The sequence below is a fragment of the Apodemus sylvaticus genome, chromosome 6, assembly GCF_947179515.1.
Source record: "Apodemus sylvaticus chromosome 6, mApoSyl1.1, whole genome shotgun sequence".
In the NCBI taxonomy this organism is placed as follows: Eukaryota; Metazoa; Chordata; class Mammalia; order Rodentia; family Muridae; genus Apodemus; species Apodemus sylvaticus.
In genome coordinates this window covers 114,578,026-114,603,209 of record NC_067477.1, presented here as the reverse complement: position 1 = coordinate 114,603,209, position 25,184 = coordinate 114,578,026, and the positions used below count along the sequence as shown (strand labels likewise).

Here is a 25,184-nt window from a genome sequence, read left to right as displayed (position 1 = left end):
CCCAGACTTTTTCCTAGTTTGCTAAGTTGTCCTTGTACGTACTAAATCATGAATAGGTATTTTAAGTTTTCAGGGTGTTTATATTTGTCTGGTTGTTATTTTGGGGGTACTAGGGATGAAACTCAATGTTTCTCACACTGAGTCATATTTCCAATCCTCAGGTTTGTTTTCTTTAGAATTTATTGTAATAATCAGATTTTTTTTACTGTTAATCTAATACATACAATCTCATTGCTAGATTTTCCAATATTGCACTAATTTTGAGTATCAAATAGACCCTATATGTTCATTCTTATACAAATTGTAAAGCAATTTCTCTTCCTTCCTCCCTCCCTCCCTCCTTCCCCCTCTCCTTTTCTTTTCCTCTCTCTCTCTCTCTCTCTCTCTCTCTCTCTCTCTGTCTCTCTCTCTCTCTCTCTCTTTCAAATTTTAGCTTGTAGTCAAGTATTGTAATACACCTGTAATCCTGTCACCTCGGAGGCTAAGGTAGTGAAGGGAGAGTTTGATGCCAACCTGGCCTGTACAGTGGTACCCTGTCTGTATTATTTTAGTTTCAATCTTGTAATATTCTTCTTGTACAGTTTTGAAATGAACAAATTTCTACCACAACAGTAACATTGTTTTTTATTCTAGAGTTGGTGAGAAAGTGGTAGAAATTATCTCCACTACCAAGGTTGAATAAGTAATACTTATGTGCCTGGTGGTGGTGGCGCACGCCTTTAATCCCAGCACTTGGGAGGCAGAGGCAGGCAGATTTCTGAGTTTGAGGCCAGCCTGGTCTACAGAGTGAGTTCCAGGGCAGCCAGGGCTACACAGAGAAACCCTGTCTCAGGGGGGAAAAAGCAATACTTACATGGTGGGAAGGGAAACTGGCTCCCTGGAGTTATTCGTGATCTCTACACATATGCCTCCTGGCTGCATCATATACACAATGAATAAATGTTTAAAAAGAAGTTAAAAGGTTTCTTTTACCTAGCTATTATAAATGCTGCTATAAAGTTACATAGTGTTTCCTTTTTTTGTTTTTTATTTCTGTTCATTTATTTGTTCCTGTACCAATTGCAAGTTGGGTTTTCAGTTTTATTGGAATTTTCAAAGAGCTGTCTTTGGATTTTCCTTCCTCCCTTCCTTTCAATGCTTTTGGCTGGCTGCACAGTAACGTGGTCTGAGTCCTTAGGAGGCTGAAGCAAGGGGATCCTAATTGCAAGGCAGCCTGGGCTATCTAGCAAGACACTGTCTAGCAACCCTCTCCAAGAAAAAGCAAATGATTAATAAATACAAACTGACAAATAGGACTGGAGAGATGAATCAATGATTAAGAGCACTGGCTACCCTTCCAGAGGACCTGTGTTCAATTCCCAGCACCCACATCCCAGCTCCCAACTTTCTGTAACTCCAGTGGATCCAACACCTTCAAAAAGTCATATTGACAAAATATCAATGCACATAAAATTAAAAAAAAAACTGACAAGTAATTAGGAAAACATAGACACTTTTTTATTCTCATACTTTAATATTTTTATATCCCAAATTGCCAAGTAAGGTGAAATTGGCAAGTGCAGTATAATATCCCAAATTGCCAAGTAAGGTGAAGTTGTAGTGATGCCGTATAATAAAAAATACTTCATTAAGTATGGATGATTGAACATAGGACCTCATGCATGATAGGCAAGTTCTCTGCCACTGAGCTATATTCACAGCTGCTACAACTTTGTTAGAAATTTTACATTATCTATTTTGAATGTATATGCACCAGGAACATAGAATTAAACAATTTAGGTCTTTTTTGTTTGGTTTGGTTTGGTTTGGTTTTTGGTTTTTCGAGACAGGGGTTCTTTGTGTAGTCCTGGCTGCCCTGGAACTCACTCTGTAGACCAGGCTTGCCTCGAACTCAGAAATCCGCCTGCCTCTGCCTCCCAAGTGCTGGGATTACAGGTGTGTGCCACCACTGCCCAGCTTCAATTTAGGTCTTAAGATAAAAAAATATACAGAAAAATATTTGCAAAAAAGTTTGTTAATAGTAAGAAATAACAAACAGCCTAACTTGATAATTGCTTGTGATTTTACCTCCAGGGAATTCATCACCCTCTTCTGTGCATCACTGCTGCTGCAGACACATGTATAGACACATAAATACCTACAAAAACCTATAAATAATGTTTTACACCCATGATCATGGCTATGACATTCCTGGGACTTGAAGGCTACCTAGTCTAAATGGTTCAGTGAGCTCAAGGTTTAGTGAGAGAACCTACCTAAAAAAAGATTGACTCTACTAGAGAAGGCATTGATATCAACCTTTATACTCCACAAAGACAAACAAAAAAAAACAAAAACCATACTCAAACACAGAGGGCCTCTGCTGAGTAGGTAAGTGGTTGGTCTCCGGTTTTCATCAAACCACACTAGCATAATATCTGAGAACTGTACATGGAAGCCTGGCCAGCAAACTACTTTGACACTATAAGGGAAGAAATTGGAATCAGAACTGTGTTCTCATTATTAACCAACATAGAATGATATCTGGTTGGAGCCAATTCCACAGGGGAACACAGTCATAGAATTAAAGGAGTTCACTTTATATTTGCTAGGGGCGGTCAGATGCATAGGTAACCTTTGCAGCCAGAGTTCTAGATGATTCCCTCAAGGGTGTAAGCAAGTTTGTGACCTAACCTGTGAAAGACCACCCACTCACTTGATAGGCATCTGGACCAGTCCTCACAACTACCAGTCCTCACAACTACCAGTCCTTACAACTACCAGTCCTCACAACTACCAGTCACAAGCATGTAGGAGCCTAGAAAAACATTGAAAGACCTGAACCAGATAAGACTCTTTATATTCTCATCTAGACTTCAGTCGTCCTTCAGTATCCATTGTCAATTCAGCATCTCCCTTGTTTTCTCACTTCTTTTGTTAGTTTGTTTATCCTTTTCTTTACATTTTGATAGGCTTTCTCAAGTGAAGCCAAAACTGAGTTATACAGGAAAGTGGATCTCAAAATGCGGTCCCAAGGCCATCAACCCTATGTCTCAGATTGTTCAAAATACACATTCTTGGGACTGAACAGATGGTTGGGCAGGTACAAGTACTTGTTCTTGCAGAGGACCCTTTGGTTCCTTGCACACATGTCTGGTAGCTTAAAACTGGGTATATCATCAATTCTGGGAGACCTGACGACTTCTCACCTCCAATTGTTGCCTGTACAAATGTGGGGTATATTCATATGAACACATACACATATAAAAATAAATTTGTAAAATAAAAAGTTAAAGAATTAAAATAGGACACATAATCTTAGCTGAATACAAAGAGAACATCAACAGTGTGCTGAATGAAATAAGTCAGTACTATTAGAAATAGTATTAGAAAGCTGCTGGGGAAAACAATATGCAAGTTAGTAATCCTTCCGTACTTTAATATTAAAAACAGACACAGAAAAACCATACACATGCACACACAGAAGGATATGTAGGGGCATTGTTATAGACCAGACTTCTGATGAACATACATGCAAACATTCACAGTGAAATAGTTGAAGGCTGTTTTCAAGAACACTGCAAAGCCTGGTCTACAGTGGGAATTCCAGGATAGTTAAGGGTTATACACAAAGAAATCCTGTCTCGGGAAAAGGAAAAAACAGTGCTATCAAAAACAAGGCTTTGATTTTGGTTCACATTTTACAAATCTATCATGGTGATACTGTCTTGATGTCAAGGACATGACATAGTTATTACCTCCTATGTTGGTGCTGGGTCTTCTCACAGACTTGCCAATAAATAAAGTGTAAATACAGTATAATTTTTTATATATACTTTATATAATATAAAGAGCAAAGTTAAACTATTTACGGAAAACCGAATGTATCCGAAGAAAATAAGTGGATTAAGTTAGCCTATGAAAAGCAAATACTATTCTCTCATTTTTGGTTTCTATGCTATATATAGACATACAACCAAGGTTGTATGTATAATATGTTAACAGACATAAAACTATCAGGTGGTGTATGGAGTGAAATATATTTTACAAAGAACACTCGCTCCAGAATGCATTCTCCACTAAGCTAACCTGACATACAGATACATGCCTTCCTTGTGTACTCTTAAATAAGTTTTGCCACAGTCTGTAGATAATAGTGCTATTTACAAAATGTACAGTAATAGTTTTAATATATTTAGTAGAGATGAGAATATATGAAAAAGAATAAAGAAGTTGAATAAAGATGATTGCCCATAATTATCCTTGAGGATTGTATACCTAAACTTAAGTGATAGTCCAAAAAATAAAAAATTTACCTTTGAGTATGAATTAAATTTTTTAAATTTATTTCTTGTTTTTTTATTTATAATTAGAACCCATAATTTTAATATTTTGAGACTAGGTTTTACAGTGTGGCCTGAAACTCAGATCCTCCTGCTTCTACCTCCTAAAAAGTATGCTAAAAGACGTGTGCCACCACTCCTGGTCCAGAACCCATGAACATTTTAAATCATTTAAACTAAGAGTTATTTTAGACTTATTTACAGGATCAGACATGGTGGTCACACACGGTTGTGAGCTGTCATAGGAGTTTGGGGAGTTAAACCTTTGTTCTCTGAAAGAACAGCAAGTCCTTTTAACTGCTCAGCCATCTCCCCTTGATTGCATGCACGTGTACATGTAGGTATGGATGTGTGTGGCATGTGTATGTATACATGCTTTAATGTCTATGGGAACATAAAGATGGCTATGTTCATGTCTTCACACTTTATCCTGAAAGTTTGATAAGTTAATCACAACCATAAATTTCTCAAATTTGAAGAAGGGGATTTTTTTGTTGTTGAACTTTTTGGTTCTATTTGTGTGTGCATATCTATCTCTATATATGTATGTATCGTTGCACACACCTGGGGGTCAGAGAGTCATTAATCTTCTTCCTGTGTGTGGGTCCTAGGGTTCAAACTCCACAGTCTATGTTTCAAGAGGGATGCCTTTATCCACTGTGCCATCTCACAGGTCTTCTCTTTTTAAATATTTATTCCAAATAACATAATTCTATTAAGAACCTTGTAGAAATAAAAATGACCTAAAATAACAAGAAGGTAGGTTACTGAGACTTTGACAAGTCTCAACTGCTCTTACCCAAGGTAATTTAATACAAATATTTGCCTCTTTTCATACAATCAAGTCAAATTAAGCTTAGTTATTGATGTATGGCTTAATTCTTTTCCCAGATATGATAAAAGTACATGTGCAGTTCTCTAATTAGAAGATTGTGAATTTCTTGCCTTTTTTCCCCCCAAGTTTTTCCATTTAGAAAAAAATTCTAATGATTTTTCCTTGCCTCTATATATAAAGGAATGATTTTGGCCTCTCAGAGTACCTAAACTCTAAAGGTCATTTATGCCTTGCTATTTTTGTTTAATTTAAGCTTTCAATTGCGTTGAGCAGATTTCAGAGTAAATTCTTACCATTTAAATCATGCAGTTTGCTTGGTTCTTACTGTTTTTTTCTTTATAGGCCCTGAAGCAACAACAACAGAAGAAGCAGCAGCAGCAGCAGCAGCAGCAGCAGCAATGCAGACCAAGCATGTCCATCTCCAGTCAACACCTCTCTCTGAAGACTGTCAAAGCGGCTGCTGACTCTGTGCCTGCCAAACCTGGTAGGCAGGCTGAGGATTTCCCCATGGGCAATGGGATTTTTTTTTCCCTAACATACTTGTACTTTGGATATTATAAATTTTTTTACTACATTATTTGTTTTTAAATTGCTATATTTATTAGCATAATCTGTCTGCTGCCACAGAACAAAATCTATCCTAGATACAAAATCCTAGGATAAACAGAAAATACTTTTATAGCTGGGTGGTGTTGGTGTACGCCTTTAATCCCAGCACTTGGGAGGCAGAGGCAGGTGGATTTCTGAGTTCAAGGCCAACCTGGTCTACAGAGTGAGTTTCAGGACAGCCAGGGCTATACAGAGAAACCCTGTCTGGGGAAAAACAAAACAAAACAAAAAAAAAAACAAATCCATAAAACCAAAAAACTTTTATATAAAATTAGCATGTACTTAATTCAAACTATAGCAGTGAAATTTAGATATTTCATTATTGGAAATTAATGAGAAAACTCTAATATATCAGCCTTGATTAGGCTTGATTTAGGCTTTGGAAGCCTAATGCGGTTGAGGTCAGAGGATGGCCTCTGACCATGGTCATTCCCCTGAACCATTCAGCTTCTGATAGCTTCATTTTGTACAGGGTCTTTCATTGGCCTGGAGCTTGTGGTTTAGTCTAAACTGGCTGACCAACCAACCTCAGGAATCCTCCTGTCTCCACTTCCTGGTACTGGGATCACAAATGTGCTGTAATTTGGTTCTTTATGTGGTTTCTAAGGATGAAACTTAGGCCCTTATTCAATAAGAACCTTTTGGACTTAGTCATCTATACAGCTCTAAAGTGAACTCCTTATCAGTGCTCTCATTTAAAATATGAAGATGGAGCTGGAGAGATGGTTCAGTCATTAAGAAAGTGTACTGCTCTTGCAGAGGGCTTGGTATTAGTGCCCACCACCTACTTTTAACTCTAGTTCAAGGGAATCTGATTTCATCCTCTGGTATCTGTGGACACTGCACATACAGGTGAGGCAATAAGATAATGCAGGCATAATGTTCATACACATCAAGTCAAAATAAACTTAAAAATAAAATGTGGAAAATTGTATAGGCTTTCTAAAATACATACACTTATTTTTTCCATTGGACATGTTTCATGGGCTTTGGGTATTTATTATTGCTTGTTTTGTTATTAGTTGTTTTGCCACACACAGTCTTTGTTTTGCATTATATAATTTAATAAAACATTCTACGGACTGCCATAAAAATCAAAGGTCTGAGTCTTACAGAACTTTTTAATTTTGCTAGAGCAGATATTTATAATTGGAGATAAATAATGTAAGAAAAGATGAAAGGGATTTTATTTTACAAATCATTCAAGAGGTTTACATTTTTTCAATCATAAGTCCTATAATTACCATGAAATAATAGTTTGATTAGATCTATTGGGGTTTGGGGAGCAAATAACCTGTGGAGGTCTGAGGCTGACTTGTGGGAGTCAGTTCTCCTTTACCATGGAGGGCCCACAGATGAACTCAGGTTGTCAGGTTGGTAGCTGCCTGCCTTGCCCACCCTCAATGGCCTTTTGTGTATGCACCTCTGTCACCAGTCTTCACTTATTTTTCCCCCTAGCTCTATGGGAAGGAAAGCAATCTGATGGACAGTCAAGCAGTCCCCAGAATTCAAATTCCAGCTTTTCTTCCTCAGTGAAAGTGGAAAATTCTCTGCTAGGCTTGGGGAAGAAGTCTTTCCAGAGGTCTGACAGACTCCACACAAGTAAGTTAGTTCACAAGGACTTCTATTTTTCAGTGCAACAGTGTGTTCACAGTATGTTTGAAATCATTAGCCACTGGCTTGAGTTACTGTTTAATTTTAATTTTATTTTAAATAGTCAGACATGATTTCTTTTGTGTTGTTTTAAAACAAGGTCTCTCTATAAAGCCCTGGCTTTCCTGAAATTTGTACTATGATGAGGATGGCCTTTTCCTTACTAAAGTGCTGGGACTAAAGGTGTGCGCCACTATTCGCGACTAGACTTACTTTTTTTTTTTTTTTATTATCTCAATGTTTTTATTAATGTTTTTGATACAATTTCCTTGAGGATTTATTGTTTCATACAGAGCAATACTAGCCCCCAGCTTTGAGTGTGCTAGGGCCTTGCTCTACCCTAGCTGTGCGCCCTTCATCCCCAGCTTGGTGCCCTTCTCTTTTTAAAGACAGTGTCTCGTTTATACAGTCTAAGATAACTTAGGACTCAACTTTAATTTATACTCTCACTGCTTCAGCCTCACAAGTGATGATATAATAGGAAACACCGCTGCATTCAAATTTGATAATTCCTTCTCAGAGATAAAAATAAACACGGATAGAATTGATTTAATGCCCTTTCCCATTATTAATTTCATTCTTTTATCTTTGAGCTATTAGTTGTCTTTATATTCTGTTCATCCCTTATCAAACTGTGTCACAGAAAAATCTGTTATCAGTCATTTTTTTTTGGTTTACTTCTCTTTGTACCAATAGGTCCTACCTCGTTCTTGTTTTTATAGATAAAAAGATAGAAGGGATTATAATTAAATATTGTAAATTGAACTCCCTTGGAAATCCCTCTAAAATGAGAATACGGACAAAAAAAAATATTTAATCAGTTTGATTGAAGAAAACAAGGAGACAGCCAAATGGGCAGGTGTCAGCAAAGGTTGAAAAGATGAAAATTGGATGAAGCTGAAAAGGAATTGTCATAAATAAGCCAACTATGGCTACAGACCACGAAAAGGGCTCAAGAACTGGAAAAATGGATGACAGAAAAGAAAGGTGAGGCATAGGGTTGAAAAAATTAAAAATTAATGAAAGCATTTTGATGCTTTAAGTAAAAGACAAGTTTATTATGTGTTGAAGTTGAATGGTTTAGCAATATCACATTGAGCTGCAGATCAGTGATAGGGTATTGTGCTGTTTGTTCATTGCTGTAACAACACGTGAGCAACTTCAGGATGTTGAGAGGTTTATTTTGGTTCACAGACTGGAGGTAACAAGCAGAAGCACAGCAGTGGCACCAGTTTTTGTGACAGTAGGAGTAGGCTGGTCATGTCACTTGCTTGTCAAACAGTATCAGACAATACCTCAAAGGTCGGTGCCATTAATCCATCTCTGTCTGCCATGCCCATCTCCCCAAGCAATGCCACTAGCTAGGACCCAGGTGGCAGGAGCTTGTCATCAGCTTTTCACATTCATATCTTCATAGGCACTATTCTGAAATTTGGGGAATAAGTCAAATACAAATACCAAAATGCTTTTCTCAACCACCACTAGCAGATCAGTTGATTAGTAAAGAATAGGAAAGCTCAGAAGATAATTGTGCAGGCACATTTTCAAGATTCATTTAACTACCCATATAATCCTAGTTCTTATAAACTGAGGTAGAAGTATTACATGTTATACTTTATACTGTGTTACACACTGAAGTCCTGATTTAAAGTATCTTTTCTCCCTCCCTCTCTCTCTTGACTTTTATTTTTGGTTTTTTCGAGACAGGGTTTCTCTGTGTAGCTCTAGTTTTCCTGGATCTCACTCTGTAGACCAGGCTGGCCTTGAACTCAGAAATCTGCCTGTTTCTCTGCCTCCCAAGTCCTTGGATTAAAGGCAGGCGCCGCCACTGCCTGGCTTGACAATATACCTCTTTAGTGCTATTTATTATCATTTGGCTTAAAAAGATGTTTTTAAATGTTTTTACTCTTACTTCCTTTCCTGAAAAAATATTTTGCACTTATTTTTATTTCCATATATATAAGGATTTTTGTTCTGAACTTTAGCTGAAGTATCTTTTGACCAGATGTCATGGGTTCTGATACTTGTACCTATGCAGAGTAGTGACAAGAAACATACAGAAATTGACCTTTCTGGCTTCCGTTTGTTACATTTTTACTTAGTCATGTCATTTGAGCATGTTCATGTATCTGTGCAGTGGGTGCTAATAATTACTGAGTTTCGTGTGCATAGAAGCATGTGCCTGTGATCCCAGCTATGCAGAAGTAAATAAACATACTTACAGGCCTGTAATCCCAGCACTCTGGGAGGCAAAGGCAGGCGGATTTCTGAGTTCGAGGCCAGCCTGGTCTACAGAGTGAGTTCCAGGATAGCCAGGACTATACAGAGAAACACTATCTCAAAAAAAAAAAAAAAAAACACAAATCCAAAAATAAATAAATAAATAAATAGCATTATTTGCTTCATGGAGCCATATGAAAAGTAAGGAAGTAAATATAAATGTTCAGAAGTAAGTCTGCTGCTATTCTTGGTATTGTTTGGCATGGCAGAGACATGGTCTTTTAGGCTTAACAATATTGAAGTCCTACTTGTTCAGTGAATTCTGAGTTCATAGAATCAAGATTGTTAATCCAAAATAGTGAACCCTGTGGCTGGCGTAGCTCAGGAGTTAGAGCCTGCACTGCTCTCTGAGTACTTGGTTTCCAGCTCATCTCCAGGCTCACGACCTCCCGCACCTCCAGCACCTGGGAACTTGGTTCCCTCCTCAGCACTGTGCAGATATGGACAGACTCATAGACAGTCACATGCAGACACAACTTAACATTTTTAAATTAGAGCATTGTTTTATAAGTGTGCTTTTTTGGTAAGATTAGTTACTGATTGCATAAGATATGCTAAAATGTTTTTATATGGGCATTTCTCTGTCTCACATAACACATGATTTCTTTATATGTGTCTAAGGCTAGCCATGGGAGAGTCTTTCCCTTATTCCACATCTTTACCAGCATGAACTGTCACTTGTTTTATTAATCTTAGTCATTCTGACAGGTCTAAGATGTACTTTCAAAGGTTTAAATTACATTTCCCTGATGGCTACGGGTGTTTTTCAGCCATTTGAATTTCTTTTAAGAATTCTTTGTTTAGACTTGTACCCCATTCTTTAACTGGGCTATTTGTAGTTTTGAAATAATGTTTTTTGACTTAATTTTTAATGTTAGTCCTCTGTCAGGTGATATATATATCTATATACTTAGTGAAAACCTTTTCCTGTTCGGTAGGCTGCTGTTTTGTCAGAATGATGGTGCCCTTTGCCATGCAGAAACTTTTTAGTTTCTTGTTTTTTCTTTCTTTTCTTTTGTTTATTATTATTATCATTATTATTTATTATTAATTATTATTAATAATTATTAATTATGTCATTATTAATTGTTGATCTTGGTAATCTTAATTATTTTTGTTCTGTTTCAGGAGTCTTTTCCTATGCCAATTAGTACATTCTCTTCTTTCAGGTTCAATGTACCTGGTTTTATGTTGAGGTCTTTGATCCATTTGGAGTTGAATTTTGTACAGGGTAATAGATTCTTCTACATGCAGACATTTAGTTTGACCAAAAACATTTGTAGTAGATGCTGTCTTTGTTCCAGTGCTTATTTCTGGCTTTTTTTATCAAAAATCAAGTGTCTAAGTATGTCAATTTATGCCCTGGTCTTTGTCTATTCCATTGATTATCTTGTCTGTTTTTATGATGATACCAAGCTGGTTTTATTACTATAGCTTTGTAGTAGCTTATAATAGAGTGAAATCAGAACCCATGAGACGTTCCAAAGTTCTTTTATTGTTCAGGATTGTTTTAACAATCCTAGATTTTTGTGTTTCCATATGAAGGTAAGAATAGCTCTTTCAAGATCTATGAAGAATTGTGTTGGAGTCTTGATGAGAATTGCATTGGATCTGTAGATTGATTTGGTGAGATACCTATCTTTACTATGTTGGTATTACCAATCGATGAGCATGCGAGATTTTTTTTTTCATCTTCTCATATCTTCTATTTTTTTCTTCAAAGACTTGAAGTTTTTATCATACAAGTCTTTTTATTGCTATTTGATATCCGTTACATTTATTTTATTATTGACTTTGATACTTGTGTTTTTAATATGCACATTTCTGCTTTAGACATTTATGTTTGTTTTTATAGTTTGCCTTGTTCTAAATTCATTGCTATTATCATCTCTCTTTTCTGTATATTTCAGTAAGGTTTTACTGTGTACCCAATGCTAACTGCCTTCAACCTCCTGCCTTAGAGTGTTTGTAAACCCAGTTGCTCTGGTTACAAATGAACACTTCTATGCCTGTTACCTGTTTCACCTTTTTGCTGTTGCTTCTTCTGTCTTTGTCGCTCTCTCAGTGGCCCGTCATCCCATCCATCCATCCATCCCCCCCCCCCCCCCCCCCCGTGTGTGTATGTGTGTGTAGGATTGTGTTCAGCATGGAGGGTGTGCACCATGCCATCTGTCTTTCCCTATCACTGTCTATCTTATTCTCTTGAGAAAGGATATTTCACCAAGTCTGGAGTTCAGTGTTTAGCTAGACTGGCTGACCAGCAGACCTCTGGAAATCCTCCTGTTTCTGTCTCCCCTGTCTAAGGCCCCCACGCCCAACACATACACAGTCTCTGGGCTTACATGCATATGTGTACACATCTGACTTTTCATGTGAATGCTATAGATCTGAACTTGGGTCATCATGTTTGCACAAGTCCTCTTACCCAGTTAACCATTTCTCAACAGACCCAAATGCCCAATTCTTGACTTCTAGTTGGATATATGTTAAGTCTTCTCATTCTGGTTTTTTTTTTTTTTAACTTAATCTTCTCAAAATAATCTACCTTCTTCTTTTACTCTGGTTAATTTCTTGACTATATATTTTATACCCGAAATACCTGTTATCATTTGTACCACTTAATATCTTTTGTGGTATTATTTTAAGTATAAAATTTTTTGAGCACTTAATTCATTCATAAACACCACCCAGCTCTGATTCCCTGGCAACATTCTTACCCACCTTCAAATCCTGTCTTAAAAATAAAACTCACTGAGTCACCCGTTTGTGGGGGTGGGGGGGAGCACGCAAGCAAGCATGTTTACTGTGGCATGGCCAACCACACGGGTAAGGGAAATTGACTTCCTCAGCTAAAGATGAGGAAGGAGCCCTTTGTTCCTTCCCTTTTCGTACTGGAATACTATCTTTGTCAGCAAACAGCAGCTATGAGATCAAAACTGAAATTCTTGTTATGTGCAGATGAGAGTGTTTTATCCCAATCCAACAAAACTGTTGTCCATACAACCTTACTGCCTTATATCTCACAGTGTTCCTTGAGCCTTATCAAGAGGTAGACTTTTTGATGGTGTGTGTTTTGAGACAGGGTTTCTTGAACCTGGCTGGCTTTGAATTCATTATGTAATGGAAGATAGCCTTAATGATTCTTCTTCCTTTATTTTCTAAGTGCTGGGATTACATGTGTTAACTTCGATAGTAGTCCTAATCCTTCCTTTTTTTTTTTTTTTTTTTTTTTTTTTTTGAGACAGGTTTTCTCTGTGTAGCCCTGGTTGTCCTCGAACTCATTCTGTAGACCAGGCTGACCTCAAACTCAGAAATCCACCTGCCTCTATCTCCCAAGTGCTAGGATTAAAGGCTTGTGCCACCACTGCTGGGATAAGTTTGTTTATTCTTTTCTTTTTAAAGATTTATTTATTTATTTTATGTACATGAGTACACTGTAGCTGTACAGATGGTTGTGCGCTACCAGGCGGTTGCTGGGATTTGAACTTAGGACCTTCGGAAGAGCAGTCAGTGTTCTTATCCACTGAGCCATCTCTCCAGGCCCCAAGCTTGTCAATTCTTGATTGTTGTTTACATTTGCTATTTCCTACCCATTTTACACATAGCAACTCTATTCTATGTTTCATAGCTGTGGTCTAAGTATAAACCTGTTTCTGAATTTTAGTGACACTCATAGTGGCATACTGTATAATTTATTAGATAATTGTTGAGATTCTGTTGTATTTTAATTTCTAAGACTTCCAAGGGCCTGATCTGAGGTAATCCCTTTTCTGTAGCACAGAGTAACATTACTCAGCCAGGAGCTGGTGTGTATTTACACTGAGAACTGCATAGCTTTGTACAATAACTCTTTTTATATAAGAGTGTCAGGGGCTAGCCAAATGACTCAGCAGGTAAGAACACTTGCTTCCAAGTCTGAACACCCAAATTTCACCCCTAGGGTGCAAATGATAGGAGAGAATTAACTCCTGAAAGTTTTTCCCTGACCTTCATATATGCTCTGTTGGCTTTTACCTTTCAACACACAAACGAACATAAAATAAATAATGTAAGGCAATGATTTTTAAGATATATTTATTTATTTTATGTGAGTACCCTCTTGCTGTCCTCAGACACCAGAAGAGGGCCTCAGATCTCATTATAGATGGTTGTGAGCCACCATGTAGTTGCTGGGAATTGAACTCAGAACCTCTGGAAGAGCAGTCAGTGCTCTTCACAGCTGAGCCATCTTTTCAGCCTGTAAAACAATGTTTTAAGTTTGTTAAATATTTATTACAAGCTGGGCAGTGGTGGCGTACACTTTTAGTCTCAGCATTTGGGAGTTAGAGGCATGCGTTTTCTGAGTTCCAGGACAGCCTGGGCTACACAGAAAAACCACATCTGGGGCGGGCGGGGGGGGGGGGGGGAAGAAAAAATATTTATTACAAGTTTTCTTTAAGATTATGCTATAAATTTCAGTTCAGAAATACTTAGGTTTTTTGCTGTTTCCTGCATATTTCACATTCAATTATTGCTGTATTTGCCTTTTTATGGAAACGTTTTTAACGTTAAAATGCCTTTTCATTTTTTCTTAAACTTTTATTACAAGACTTAAATTTACATAATGAGAATAATGAAAGATGGAAGATTTAAAAATAAGATTCAGTGGAAATAGTAAAAATTATGAAAATATCTAAAAACAAAGCACCACAGTTTTAAAATTAATATTACTAATCTTTGTGTCCTTAAATCTGTTTATCTTTTTTGTTGTTTTAAAGCAAAAATGCAGATCATATTAGCCTGGAACTCAAAGCCCAGGGTAGCTGCGCTTTGAGCTGTACAAACTGCGTATGTACAGAGAACGCTTGTTTAGAACACAGCTCGTGTAAAAGATCCAGGTTTGGTTCCCAGCATTGTGTGGCTCACAACTCCCTGGAACTTCAGCCTAAAGGGAACAGAGGGCTTCTTCTTGTCCTTTCTCACAAGCTTGTTTAATTGGGGGGAGAAAGCTGTCTCTTAGGTATCTGACGAACAGCTTTTAGAGATCTACTTTTAGAGATCTACTTTTATAGGTTTTTTTGTTTGTTTATTCTTGATAAATTATCAGAATTTATTTTCTTTGCCTTAGACATTTCTAAGACTTTTTAACTGTCAGTATATATAGTATTTAATTCTGAGTTTTTTTCCATTTTTTACTTTTACTACAAGGCAAACTATGATTAGATACAAAACTGAAAGGAAGCCAAATGATAAAATAATTGTTTTCTGAATTCTGTAGGACAAATGAAAAGGACTAAATGTGCTGACATTGATGTGGAGACTCCTGATTCCATTCTGGTTAATACTAACCTTCGAGCCCTGATCAACAAGCACACCTTTTCAGTTCTCCCTGGAGACTGCCAGCAGCGCCTGCTTCTCTTGCTTCCAGAGGTGGATCGGCAGGTATGTAATGTCAAACGTACATAACTGTATAACTGAATGAGTCTTGTTTATCATTATCTCATGTATTCTAGGCTGTACTTAGACTATAGAGCTGAGGATGTCTCATACTTAGGTTTATTTCCTGAGGGATTACAGATGTCTCACCATGGAGAGAGAGAGAGAGAGAGAGAGAGAGAGAGAGAGAGAATGTACAGAGTGTATTTCAGTACAGCCAAGACTACATATAGCGTCATCAAAACCAAACAAATAAAAAAAATATCATTTTATGTATTCCTATAAAAGTGTGATGCTAACAGTACTGTTCCCTTACTTACCTTGAAAATACAAGAAACCAACCACTCAACAAAAGAAATGGTTCCACCCAAGTTTAGTTTAGTAAAGCAGTGAGTTTATTAACATTACTTTATAGGACTTTGGAGCTGGATAGCAAGAAAGTCTCCCCTAGTATTGTTGATGACTCAAAACCTGCATCCCTAGAGCTCCTTATCCAATGAGCAGTCAGTTTACTCAGCTGGAGAGTTTACTGCTTCACCACCACCACCACCACCACCACCCATATACACTTGTAAGTTTTAGGAGCCTCTAGACAGTTGCCACTCAACCTTCCTAATCTTACTACCTTTTAATATAGTTCCTCATGTTGTATGAGCATAAAATTACTTTCATTGCTACCTCAAGTTATAATTTTGTGAGTATATGAATTATAATTAAATATATTTGGAGATAGAGGTTTGCCAAAGGGGTCATGAACCACAGGTTGAGACCCCCACATTGTGTCTCCTTTGCTTTTGAAGCTTCTGAGGGTCCCTCAGTCTTTGAGTAGGGAATGTCTCAGTTCAAAGGCAGTAGCTATACTACTAAGTTAGAAATAAGGGTGTATGTCTTAGCAGGTAAGTTTTATAAAATAAACCTTATAAGGGAGATGGACTCTCTAATTTTGATTTAAAAAATCAGGCTGGAGATAAGAGACTCGTGGTAAGATGCTTGTGTAGCATGCAAGGGCCCCTAGTTTTAGTTCCTCGTGCTGTGATGAAAGAAAAAGGGAGGGAGGAAGAATGTAATGAAAGACCATCGGGGTGAGAGTTGGAAGGAGATAGGGGAAATAGAAAGTTGAATGGTTATCCCGATTGAGATACAGGTATCAATAGATTCTAGTTCGAGAGTTTAATTGTCTTGTTTTATTATTAACAGGATAGTGCCTCAGTTAAGGGAGAAGAGTCAAGCTAAAGATGTGAATTCAGATAAGCATAGATAACTAGAAGTATGTAGAACATGAAATATTAGTGATAGTTAAGTTTGTTACTTTTTCTTTGTTAAATCTCTCTAAAAGGAGCATTTAGGATTCTTTTCATAATAAAATAATTAAGTCCCAATATGAGTTTTGAACAAAAGAAAACTACCAAGAACAAATGCTAGAGGGTTGGGAACTGCCAAAATAGTGATCAGAAAGACTTGGTTTTGGCATGGCTGTAATATATGGTCTGAAAATGCTTTCATTAAAGAAAAATGGCTAGTTAAGTTTTTCTTCTCTGTGAGGAGGAAATGAGATCATTATGCTTTTTTAAGCTTGTTTTCTTGAATTTATTTTTATTTATGCCTATGTATATACCTGTGCATATATGCTCACACTTGCACTTGTGTGTGTAAGTACCCACAGCGGCCAGATGACAGTGTCAAAACTTTCAAAAGCTGGACTTGTAATGATTGTGGGCCACCTGACATGGGTGATAGGAACTATGAATTCAGGTCCTTTGGAGGTGCTCTTAACTGCTGAGGCATTTCTCCAGCCTCCTATTCACTTTTATATATTCGTTTTCATATATTTATATATCTGTTTGAGTTCTACCAGATCTGGTAGTAAGGCTTGGAATTTCATCTAACTGAAAGAATGAGATAAAGGGATTCCAGAAAACAAAAAATTAAATTGGGTGAGGTAATATATATTTCCCATAGATGGAAGTCAAGGCAGGAGGATCTGGGATTTCAAGACTTGAGCCACATGGGACCCTGACTCAAAACAACTAGCAGCAACAACAATAATAACAGAAAGAAGCAAGGGTGAGTGGGCTGTAGAGATGGCTCAGCAGTTAAGAGCATTGACTGTTCTTCCAAAGGTCCTGAGTTCAAATCCCTGCAACCACTTGGTGGCTCACAACTATCCATAATGAGATCTAACTCCATCTTCTGAAGACAGCTATGATATACTTACATATAATAAATAAATCTTTTTATTTTTTATTTATTTATTTATTTTTTAAAGCTAGGGAGAACCTTAAAAGCCAGGCAGGTTGATGTACCTGTAATCCCAATACTGGGCAGGAAGAGACAGAAGTATTTCTGGGACTTGAGAGTCACCCATTCAGGACAAACTGAGGAATCCATCGTAAAAATAAAATGAAGAGTGGTAGAGGAAGACATGACACCCCACTCCCACACATATACATGCATTGTACGTATATGAATACACAAAAGCAGCAAACAACAGACTGCCAAAGATACAGTTCAGTAGAACACTTGCCTACCTTCTGTAAGCTCATAGGTTTAGTCTCTTTCCTTTTTAATCCTTATTAAAACAGTCTGAAAGGTGGCCATGCTAGATACCTTTAATCCCAGCACTCTGGGAGCAGAGGCAGCAGATCTCTGTGAGTTCAAGGCCAGACTGATTTACAGTGCCAAGTTCCCAGATAGCTAGGGCTGTTGTTCTCCACCCACTCACACACACATTTTCCCTAGTTTATAATAATAGACTGTATTGTCTAGTTTATAATCAGCTTCACAAGGTAAGCTGCACAAATCATTATAATTGTTTGACTACAAAGTCAGAGTGAAGTGCTTCTCATTCTATAACCTGTTTTTTATTTGGTTTTTGAGACAGGGTTTCTCTGTAGCCTAGAATTTGCTATGTAGACTAGGCTGGCCTGGAACTCAGATCCGCCTGCTTCTGCTTTGAGTCCTGGGATTAAAGGTGTGCACCATCACACCAGCTTGAAGTCTGTTTGCTATAAGACTTGCTTTGATGCCAGTTTCTTAGTGCTTAGTGCTATAATCAGCATGTGTGAAAACAGTTCAGAGTACTGTGAATAATTCAGATAATTAGATATTCTTGTAGCAGTAGTGACTAAAGGACAATTGTTCCTAGTGACTTAATTCTCCACCTTTTTTTTTTTTTTTTTTTTTTTTTGGAATTTGTTTTTTTCGAGACAGGGTTTCTCTGTGTAGCCCTGGCTGTCCTGGAACTCACTCTGTAGACCAGGCTAGCCTCGAACTCAGAAATCCGCCTGCCTCTGCCTCCCAGAGTGCTGGGATTACAGGCTTGTGCCACCACTGCTCGGCTCACCTTTTATTTTCAAAATAGTTACTTTGGAGGATATCCACCTAGTTAATTCCTGATAGGAGAAATTAGTTGATTAAAGCTTCAGCATGATTTTTAAGCAACTTGGTTGATTTCATGGGGTGCTCTCATTTGCATGTATTCTTATGTCCTATTTTTTGTGTTGTTCCACCCCTAAGTACAAGTATTGGGGAGTAATAGGCAAAGTATTATAGGAAACATTACTTAGTCTCTTTGCAGCAGGCTGATGCTTTTTCTCAGAAACACTTATGACTCTATACCTTCTGTTAGAAGTTTGTGGTGAGCCAGGTGGTGGTGACACACACCTGTAATAATCCCAGCACTCTGGGAGGCAGAGGCAGATGGATTTCTGAGTTCGAGGCCAGCCTGGTCTACAGAGTGAGTTCCAGGACATCCAGGACTATACAGAGAAACTCTGTCTTGAAAAAGACCAAAAAAAAAAGTTTGTGGTGGGTGGTTGTTTAAAGATAAATATTTTTAAATGTGTATGAGTGTTTAGTTGTATATATGTATGTTTATATCCTGTGCATGTGTGCCTGATTCCTTAAGTGGCCATAAGAGTGCCCTGCATCCCCTGGAACTATAATTATGATGGTTATACACTGTCTTGTACGTGCTGGGATCCAAGCCTGAGTCCTCTGCAAGAGCAGAACATTCTCTTAACCACTAGCCCTCTCTGTCCATCTCTTGGCATGTGTAGCTTTAATGAAAGGGATGTTAAGAGTTTTCTAGTTCAACTTCCCACAAAGGGCAATTCTATAGGGTTTTAAATTTTGTTTGTGTTTTTTTTAATAGAAAGCTAGTTGGCCAGTATTGATAAGATACTGGGAAGACAGTGTTATTTAAGTTTCGATATGTGTCAGTGTGGATAATGTTTGAGTTGAAAATATTGTAAACAAAGTAGTCTGTGAGAAAACTAAATTATAGTGTGTTGTACATAACTTAGTACAAATAATTGACTCTGATCAAAAGGAAAGAAATAACATGTATTTAAGTGTTATTCAGTAAACAATATTTTTCCAACATTTTCCATTTTATTGTGAAATGGAGTTGAAATGTGAGAAAGGAAGACGGATACACATGAAAGGATTTTTCTTTTAAAGGAGAAACGTTATTACAGGTTTTTTTTAAAGCAGTAAAAGAAGGAGTTAGCTATGTTTCTATGGATGGATTTAATTGTACATACCATACATTCTGTTAACATGAAGTGCATATTGTTGCCCCTTTCCATTGAATGGTTTTCCCTGGCTTTTTGATATAGGTTGGTCCAGATGGCTTGATGAAGTTGAATGGCTCAGCCCTTAACAATGAGTTCTTCACTTCTGCAGCCCAGGGCTGGAAAGAAAGGCTCTCAGAAGGTAAGTATTCTGCCCTGTGGCTCCCAGGGTCTTCGTCCCACTCACTGCATGAGATACTGGAATAGATTTCAAAGGTAAACGTAATAGCCAGGATTCTTAAGAGGAAGAGAATGAATATGTATACATTCACACACACAGAGATAGGGAATTTATTAGAATGGCTTACAGCTAGTCTGGCAATAACTGTATACCAACAGAAGATCCAAGAGTCTAATAGTAGCAGTTTTGTCCATGAGTCTGGATGTCTCGGTGGTCATCAGTATATGCTGGAATCCAAAAGAAGTAGGCTGCAGTGCCAGTCGAGTATGCAGACAAAGAACAAGCTTCTTCCTTATGTAAGCTGCCTCCAAAAGGTGTGACCCAGAGGTGGTCTTCCCACTGCAAATGATGGAATTAAGAGAAGAACATCCCTCAGAGTTATGATCAGTCACTCATGTTTTAGTTAATTCCAAATGTGGTCAAATTGACAACCTAGAATAGCCATCATAGTGAAGATCATTAAATTTTCTAAATGTAGAATTTTCTGTCCTGTGTGAAACAGTTAGACAGATAACTGTAGCCCCTGATTAACTCCAGCAGTATAATTGTGTTAACAATTTCAGTCACTTGAGAAACTAAAACATATATTTTAGTTGTGAACTTCACCTTAACAATTGAGCCATCACTTTAGCACTGTATTATGTTTTTAAAGCACTCTTTCTAACATCTCTGGTTCGGTATTCCAGATTAATACTGAGGAACTTAATTAACTGAATTCTAAGTTTTCTTTACTAGATAAATTGAAGGTTTAGTTATTTTATGATGCTTTGAATCCATTTAGTAAACAGCATAGTAAGTTCCTTTTTCCTGACAATTAAAATCTTATTGACATCTCTCTCTTTAGGTTAGGGAAGTTTTCTTCCATAATTTTATTGAAGATATTTGCTGGCCCTTTAAGTTGTAAATCTTCACTCTCATCTATGCCTATAATCCTTAGGTTTAGTCTTCTCCTTGTGTCCTGGATTTCCTGGATATTTTCTGTTACAAGCTTTTTGCATTTTCTTTAACTGTTGAATCCATGGTTTCTATGGTATCTTCAGCATCTGAGATTCTTTCTTCTATCTCTTGTATTCTGTTGTTGATATTTGCTTCTATGTCCCCTGATTTCTTCCCAAGGTTTTCTATCTCCAAATTTGTCTCCCTTTGAGTTTTCTTAGTAGTTTCTACTTCTGATTTTAGATCCTGGGTGGTTTTGCTTAGCTCCTTCACTTGCTTGTTTGTGCTTTCCTGTAATTCTTTAAGAGATTTTTGTGTTTCCTTTTTCATGACCTCAGCCTGTTGACCAAAGTTCTCCTGTATTTCTTTAAGTGATTTTTGCGTCTCCTCCTTATTGGCTTTTGTATTCTCCTGAATTTCTTTCAATGATTTTTGTGTTTCCCTTGTAAAGGCTTCTAACTTTTGATCCATTTTCTCCGGAATTTCTTTAAGTGTGTCCTTCATGTGTTCCTGTACCAGCATCATGACCAGTGATTTTAAATCCAAATCTTGTTTTACTGGTGTGATGGGGTATCCAGGACATGCTGTTAAAGGAGAATTGGGTTCAGATGCTGCCATATTGCCTTGATTTCTGTTAGTGACGTTCCTGCGTTTGCCTTTTGCCATCTAGTTCTCACTGGTGTTAGTTGGTCTTGTCAATGCTAGACTCACCAGTGCAAGCTGCCTCTTCCCAGATGGCCTCTGGTGCACAGCTGACCTCCTGCACTGCTTGGAGACAGGGTGCTGTGGCCCAGGCTGTTCAGATCCCGAAGCAGACATCTGAAGGCTCCCGCAGGGGCCTGCTGGACTCACCAGAGCACACTGACTCCTCCCAGCTGGCCTCCTGGGTGTCAGGAGAGAGCATACACTAACAGCTTAATGACACACCTGAAAGCCCTGGAACAAAAAGAAGCTAATTCACCCAGGAGTAGTAGAAGGCAGGAAATCATCATACTCAGGGCTGAAATCAATCAAGTAGAAACAAAGAGAACCATACAAAGAATCAATAAAACCAGGAGCTGGTTTCTAAAATCAACAAGATAGATAAACCCTTAGCCAGACTAACCAAAGGGCACAGAGACAGTATCCAGATTAACAAACTTAGAAATGAAAAGGGAGATATAACAACAGAAACTGAGGAAATTAAAAAAAATCATTAGATCCTACTACAAAAGCCTATACTCAACACAACTGGAGAATCTGGAGGAAATGGACAGTTTCCTAGACAGATATTCGACACCAAAACTAAGTCAGGATCAAATATATCAACTAAATAGTCCCATAACACCTGAAGAAATAAAAAGGGTCATAGAAAGTCTCCCAACCAAAAAAAGCACGGGACCAGATGGCTTCAGTGCAGAATTCTATCAGACCTTCATAGAAGACCTAACACCAATACTCTTCAAACTATTCCACAAAATAGAAACAGAAGTAACTCTACCCAACTCGTTCTATGAAGCCACAATTACGCTGATACCAAAACCACACAAAGATCCAACAAAGAAAGAGAACTTCAGTCCAATTTCTCTTATGAATATTGATGCAGAAATACTTAATAAAAATCTTGCCAACCGAATCCAAGAACACATCAAAACAATCATCCACCATGATCAAGTAGGCTTCATCCCAGGGATGCAGGGATGGATAAGGAAATCCATCAATGCTATCCACTACATAAACAAACTCAAAGAAAAAAACCATATGATCATCTTATTAGATGCAGAAAAAGCATTTGACAAAATTCAGCATCCTTTCATGCTAAAAGTCTTGGAAAGAACAGGATTTCAAGGCCCATACCTAAACATCGTTAAAACAATATACAGCAAACCAGTAGCCAACATCAAACTAAACGGAGAGAAACTTGAAGCAATCCCACTAAAATCAGGGACTAGACAAGGCTGTCCTCTCTCTCCATATCTTTTCAATATAGTACTTGAAGTTCTAGCTAGAGCAATTAGACAACATAAGGAAGTCAAGGGGATACAAATTGGAAAGGAAGAAGTCAAATTATCACTATTTGCAGATGACATGATAGTCTACTTAAGTGACCCGAAAACCTCCACCAGAGAACTCCTACAGCTGATAAACAGCTTCAGCAAAGTGACTGGTTATAAAATCAACTCAAGCAAATCAGTTGCCTTCTTATGCTCAAAGGGTAAGCAGGCTGAGAAAGAAGTTAGGGAAATGACACCCTTCACAATAGCCACAAACAATATAAAGTATCTTGGTGTGACTCTAACCAAATAAGTGAAAGATCTATACCACAAGAACTTCAGGTCTCTGAAGGAAATCGAAGAAGACTCAGAAAAAAAGTGAAAGTGCTCAGAAAATGGAAAAATCTGCCATGCTCGTGGATCGGCTGGATTAATATAGTTAAAATGGCCATCTTGCCAGAAGCGATCTACAGATTCAATGCAATCCCCATCAAAATCCCAACTAAGTTCTCCACAGAGTTAGAAAAAGCAATTCTCAAATTCATCTGGAATAACAAAAAACCAAGGATAGCTAAAACTATTCTCAACAACAAAAGAAATTCTGGGGGAATCTGTATCCCTGACTTCAAGCAATACTACAGAGCAATAGTGTTAAAAACTGCATGGTATTGGCACAGTGACAGACAAGTGGACCAATGGAATAGAATTGAAGATCCAGAAATGAACCCACACACCTATGGTCACTTGATCTTCGACAAAGGAGCCAGTGGAAAAAAGATAGCCTTTTCAACAAATGGTGCTGGTTCAATTGGAGGTCAGCATGCAGAAGAATGCGAATTGATCCATTCTTATCTCCATGTACTAAACTTCACTCCAAGTGGATCAAGGACCTCCATGTAAAACCAGACACACTGAAACTATAGAAAAGAAACTGGGGAAGACCCTAGAGGAGGACATGGGCTCGGGGGTGGGGGGGGGGAGTTCCTGAACAGATCACCCCAGGGAACCAAATAACCCTATTAAAAAATGGGGTACAGATCTAAACAGAATTTTCACCTGAAGAAATTCGGATGGCCGAGAGGTACCTTACAAAGTGCTCAACATCATTAGTCGTTAGGGAAATGCAAATCAAAACAACCCTGAGATTTCACCTTACACCATTCAGAATGGCTAAGGTCAAAAACTCAGGAGACGGCAGGTGGTTGGCAAGGATGTGGAGAAAGAGGAACACTCCTCTACTGCTGGTGGGGCTGTAAGATGATACAACCACTTTGGAAATCAGTCTGGAGGTTCCTCAGAAAAGTGGACATGAGACTTCCAGAGGACCCTGCTATACCTCTCCTGGGCATATACCCAAAGGATTCCCCGGCATGCAATAAAGACACATGCTCCATTATGTTCATAGCAATCTTATTTATAATAGCCAGAAGCTGGAAAGAACCCAGATGCCCCTCAAAGGAGGAATGGATACAGAAAATGTGATATATTTACACAGTGGAATACTACTCAGCAATTAGAAACAATGAGTTCACAAAATTTATAGGCAAATGGTTTGATCTGGAAAATATCATCCTAAGTGAGGTAACCCAGTCACAAAAGAATACACATGGAATGCAATCTCTGATAAGTGGATATTAATTAGCCCAGAAGCCCTGAATACCCAAGGCAAAAATCGCATAACAAATGACTCCCATGAAGAAGTATGGAGAAGGTCCTGATCCTGGAAAGGATTGATCTAGCATTGGAGGTGAATATAAGGACAGAGGAAAAAAAGGAGGGAGGTGATTGGAGAATGGATGGAGAGAAGAAGGTTTATGGGACATATGGGGAGGGGGGATCTGGGAAAGGGGAAATCATTTGGAATGTAAACAAAGAATATAGAAAATAAAAATATTAATAAAAAAATCTTACTGATCTGATTTCACATACTGTAGGGTTCACTCATTTGAAGTAACAGAACTTTTATGGACCATCACTCAGAAATTACTGGCCTTGGTTACTTGTCCTTGTGTATCTGATTTAACAGATTTAATGAAGGCAATAGTAAATTTTTTTTTTCAATACAGGCTTTCTTTGTATAACCCTGACTATCCTGGAACTTACTTTGTAACCCAGACTGGCCTCGAACTCACAGAGATCCTCATGCCTCTGCCTCCAAGTGCTAGGATTAGAGGCTTCTACCATGACTTCCAGTTAATGTAGATTATTTTAAAAGTTATTAATTGTTTTCACTACTGTGTATGATACCTATCAATAGTATCCGTTCTTTAGTTATTATCTCAGTTGCTCTTCTATTGCCCAGACCAAACACCATGACCAAAATAACTTATGGAACAAACCTCCGCACCAGAGCTCCGAGGGTCTAAACCACCAACAAAGGAGTACACATTGAGGGACCCATAACTC

At 37.9% G+C, this 25,184-nt stretch overlaps 1 protein-coding gene across 5 annotated transcripts in view; it reads left to right on the top strand.

Annotated features, from left to right (window-relative positions):
* Window positions 1-25,184, top strand: part of Asxl2 (ASXL transcriptional regulator 2) — a 95,841-nt gene that overhangs the window by 54,883 nt on the left and 15,774 nt on the right. For 3 of the 5 annotated variants that reach the window (XM_052186201.1, XM_052186204.1, XM_052186205.1), the window contains 4 exons: window positions 5,500-5,641; window positions 7,225-7,368; window positions 14,957-15,120; window positions 19,734-19,830. In XM_052186201.1, the coding sequence (XP_052042161.1) occupies window positions 5,500-5,641; window positions 7,225-7,368; window positions 14,957-15,120; window positions 19,734-19,830 (547 nt within the window). Of the gene's footprint in view, window positions 1-5,499; window positions 5,642-7,224; window positions 7,369-8,163; window positions 8,407-14,956; window positions 15,121-19,733; window positions 19,831-25,184 lie in introns of those variants that run through there. The other 2 variants (XM_052186202.1, XM_052186206.1) reach the window with 2 other exon arrangements.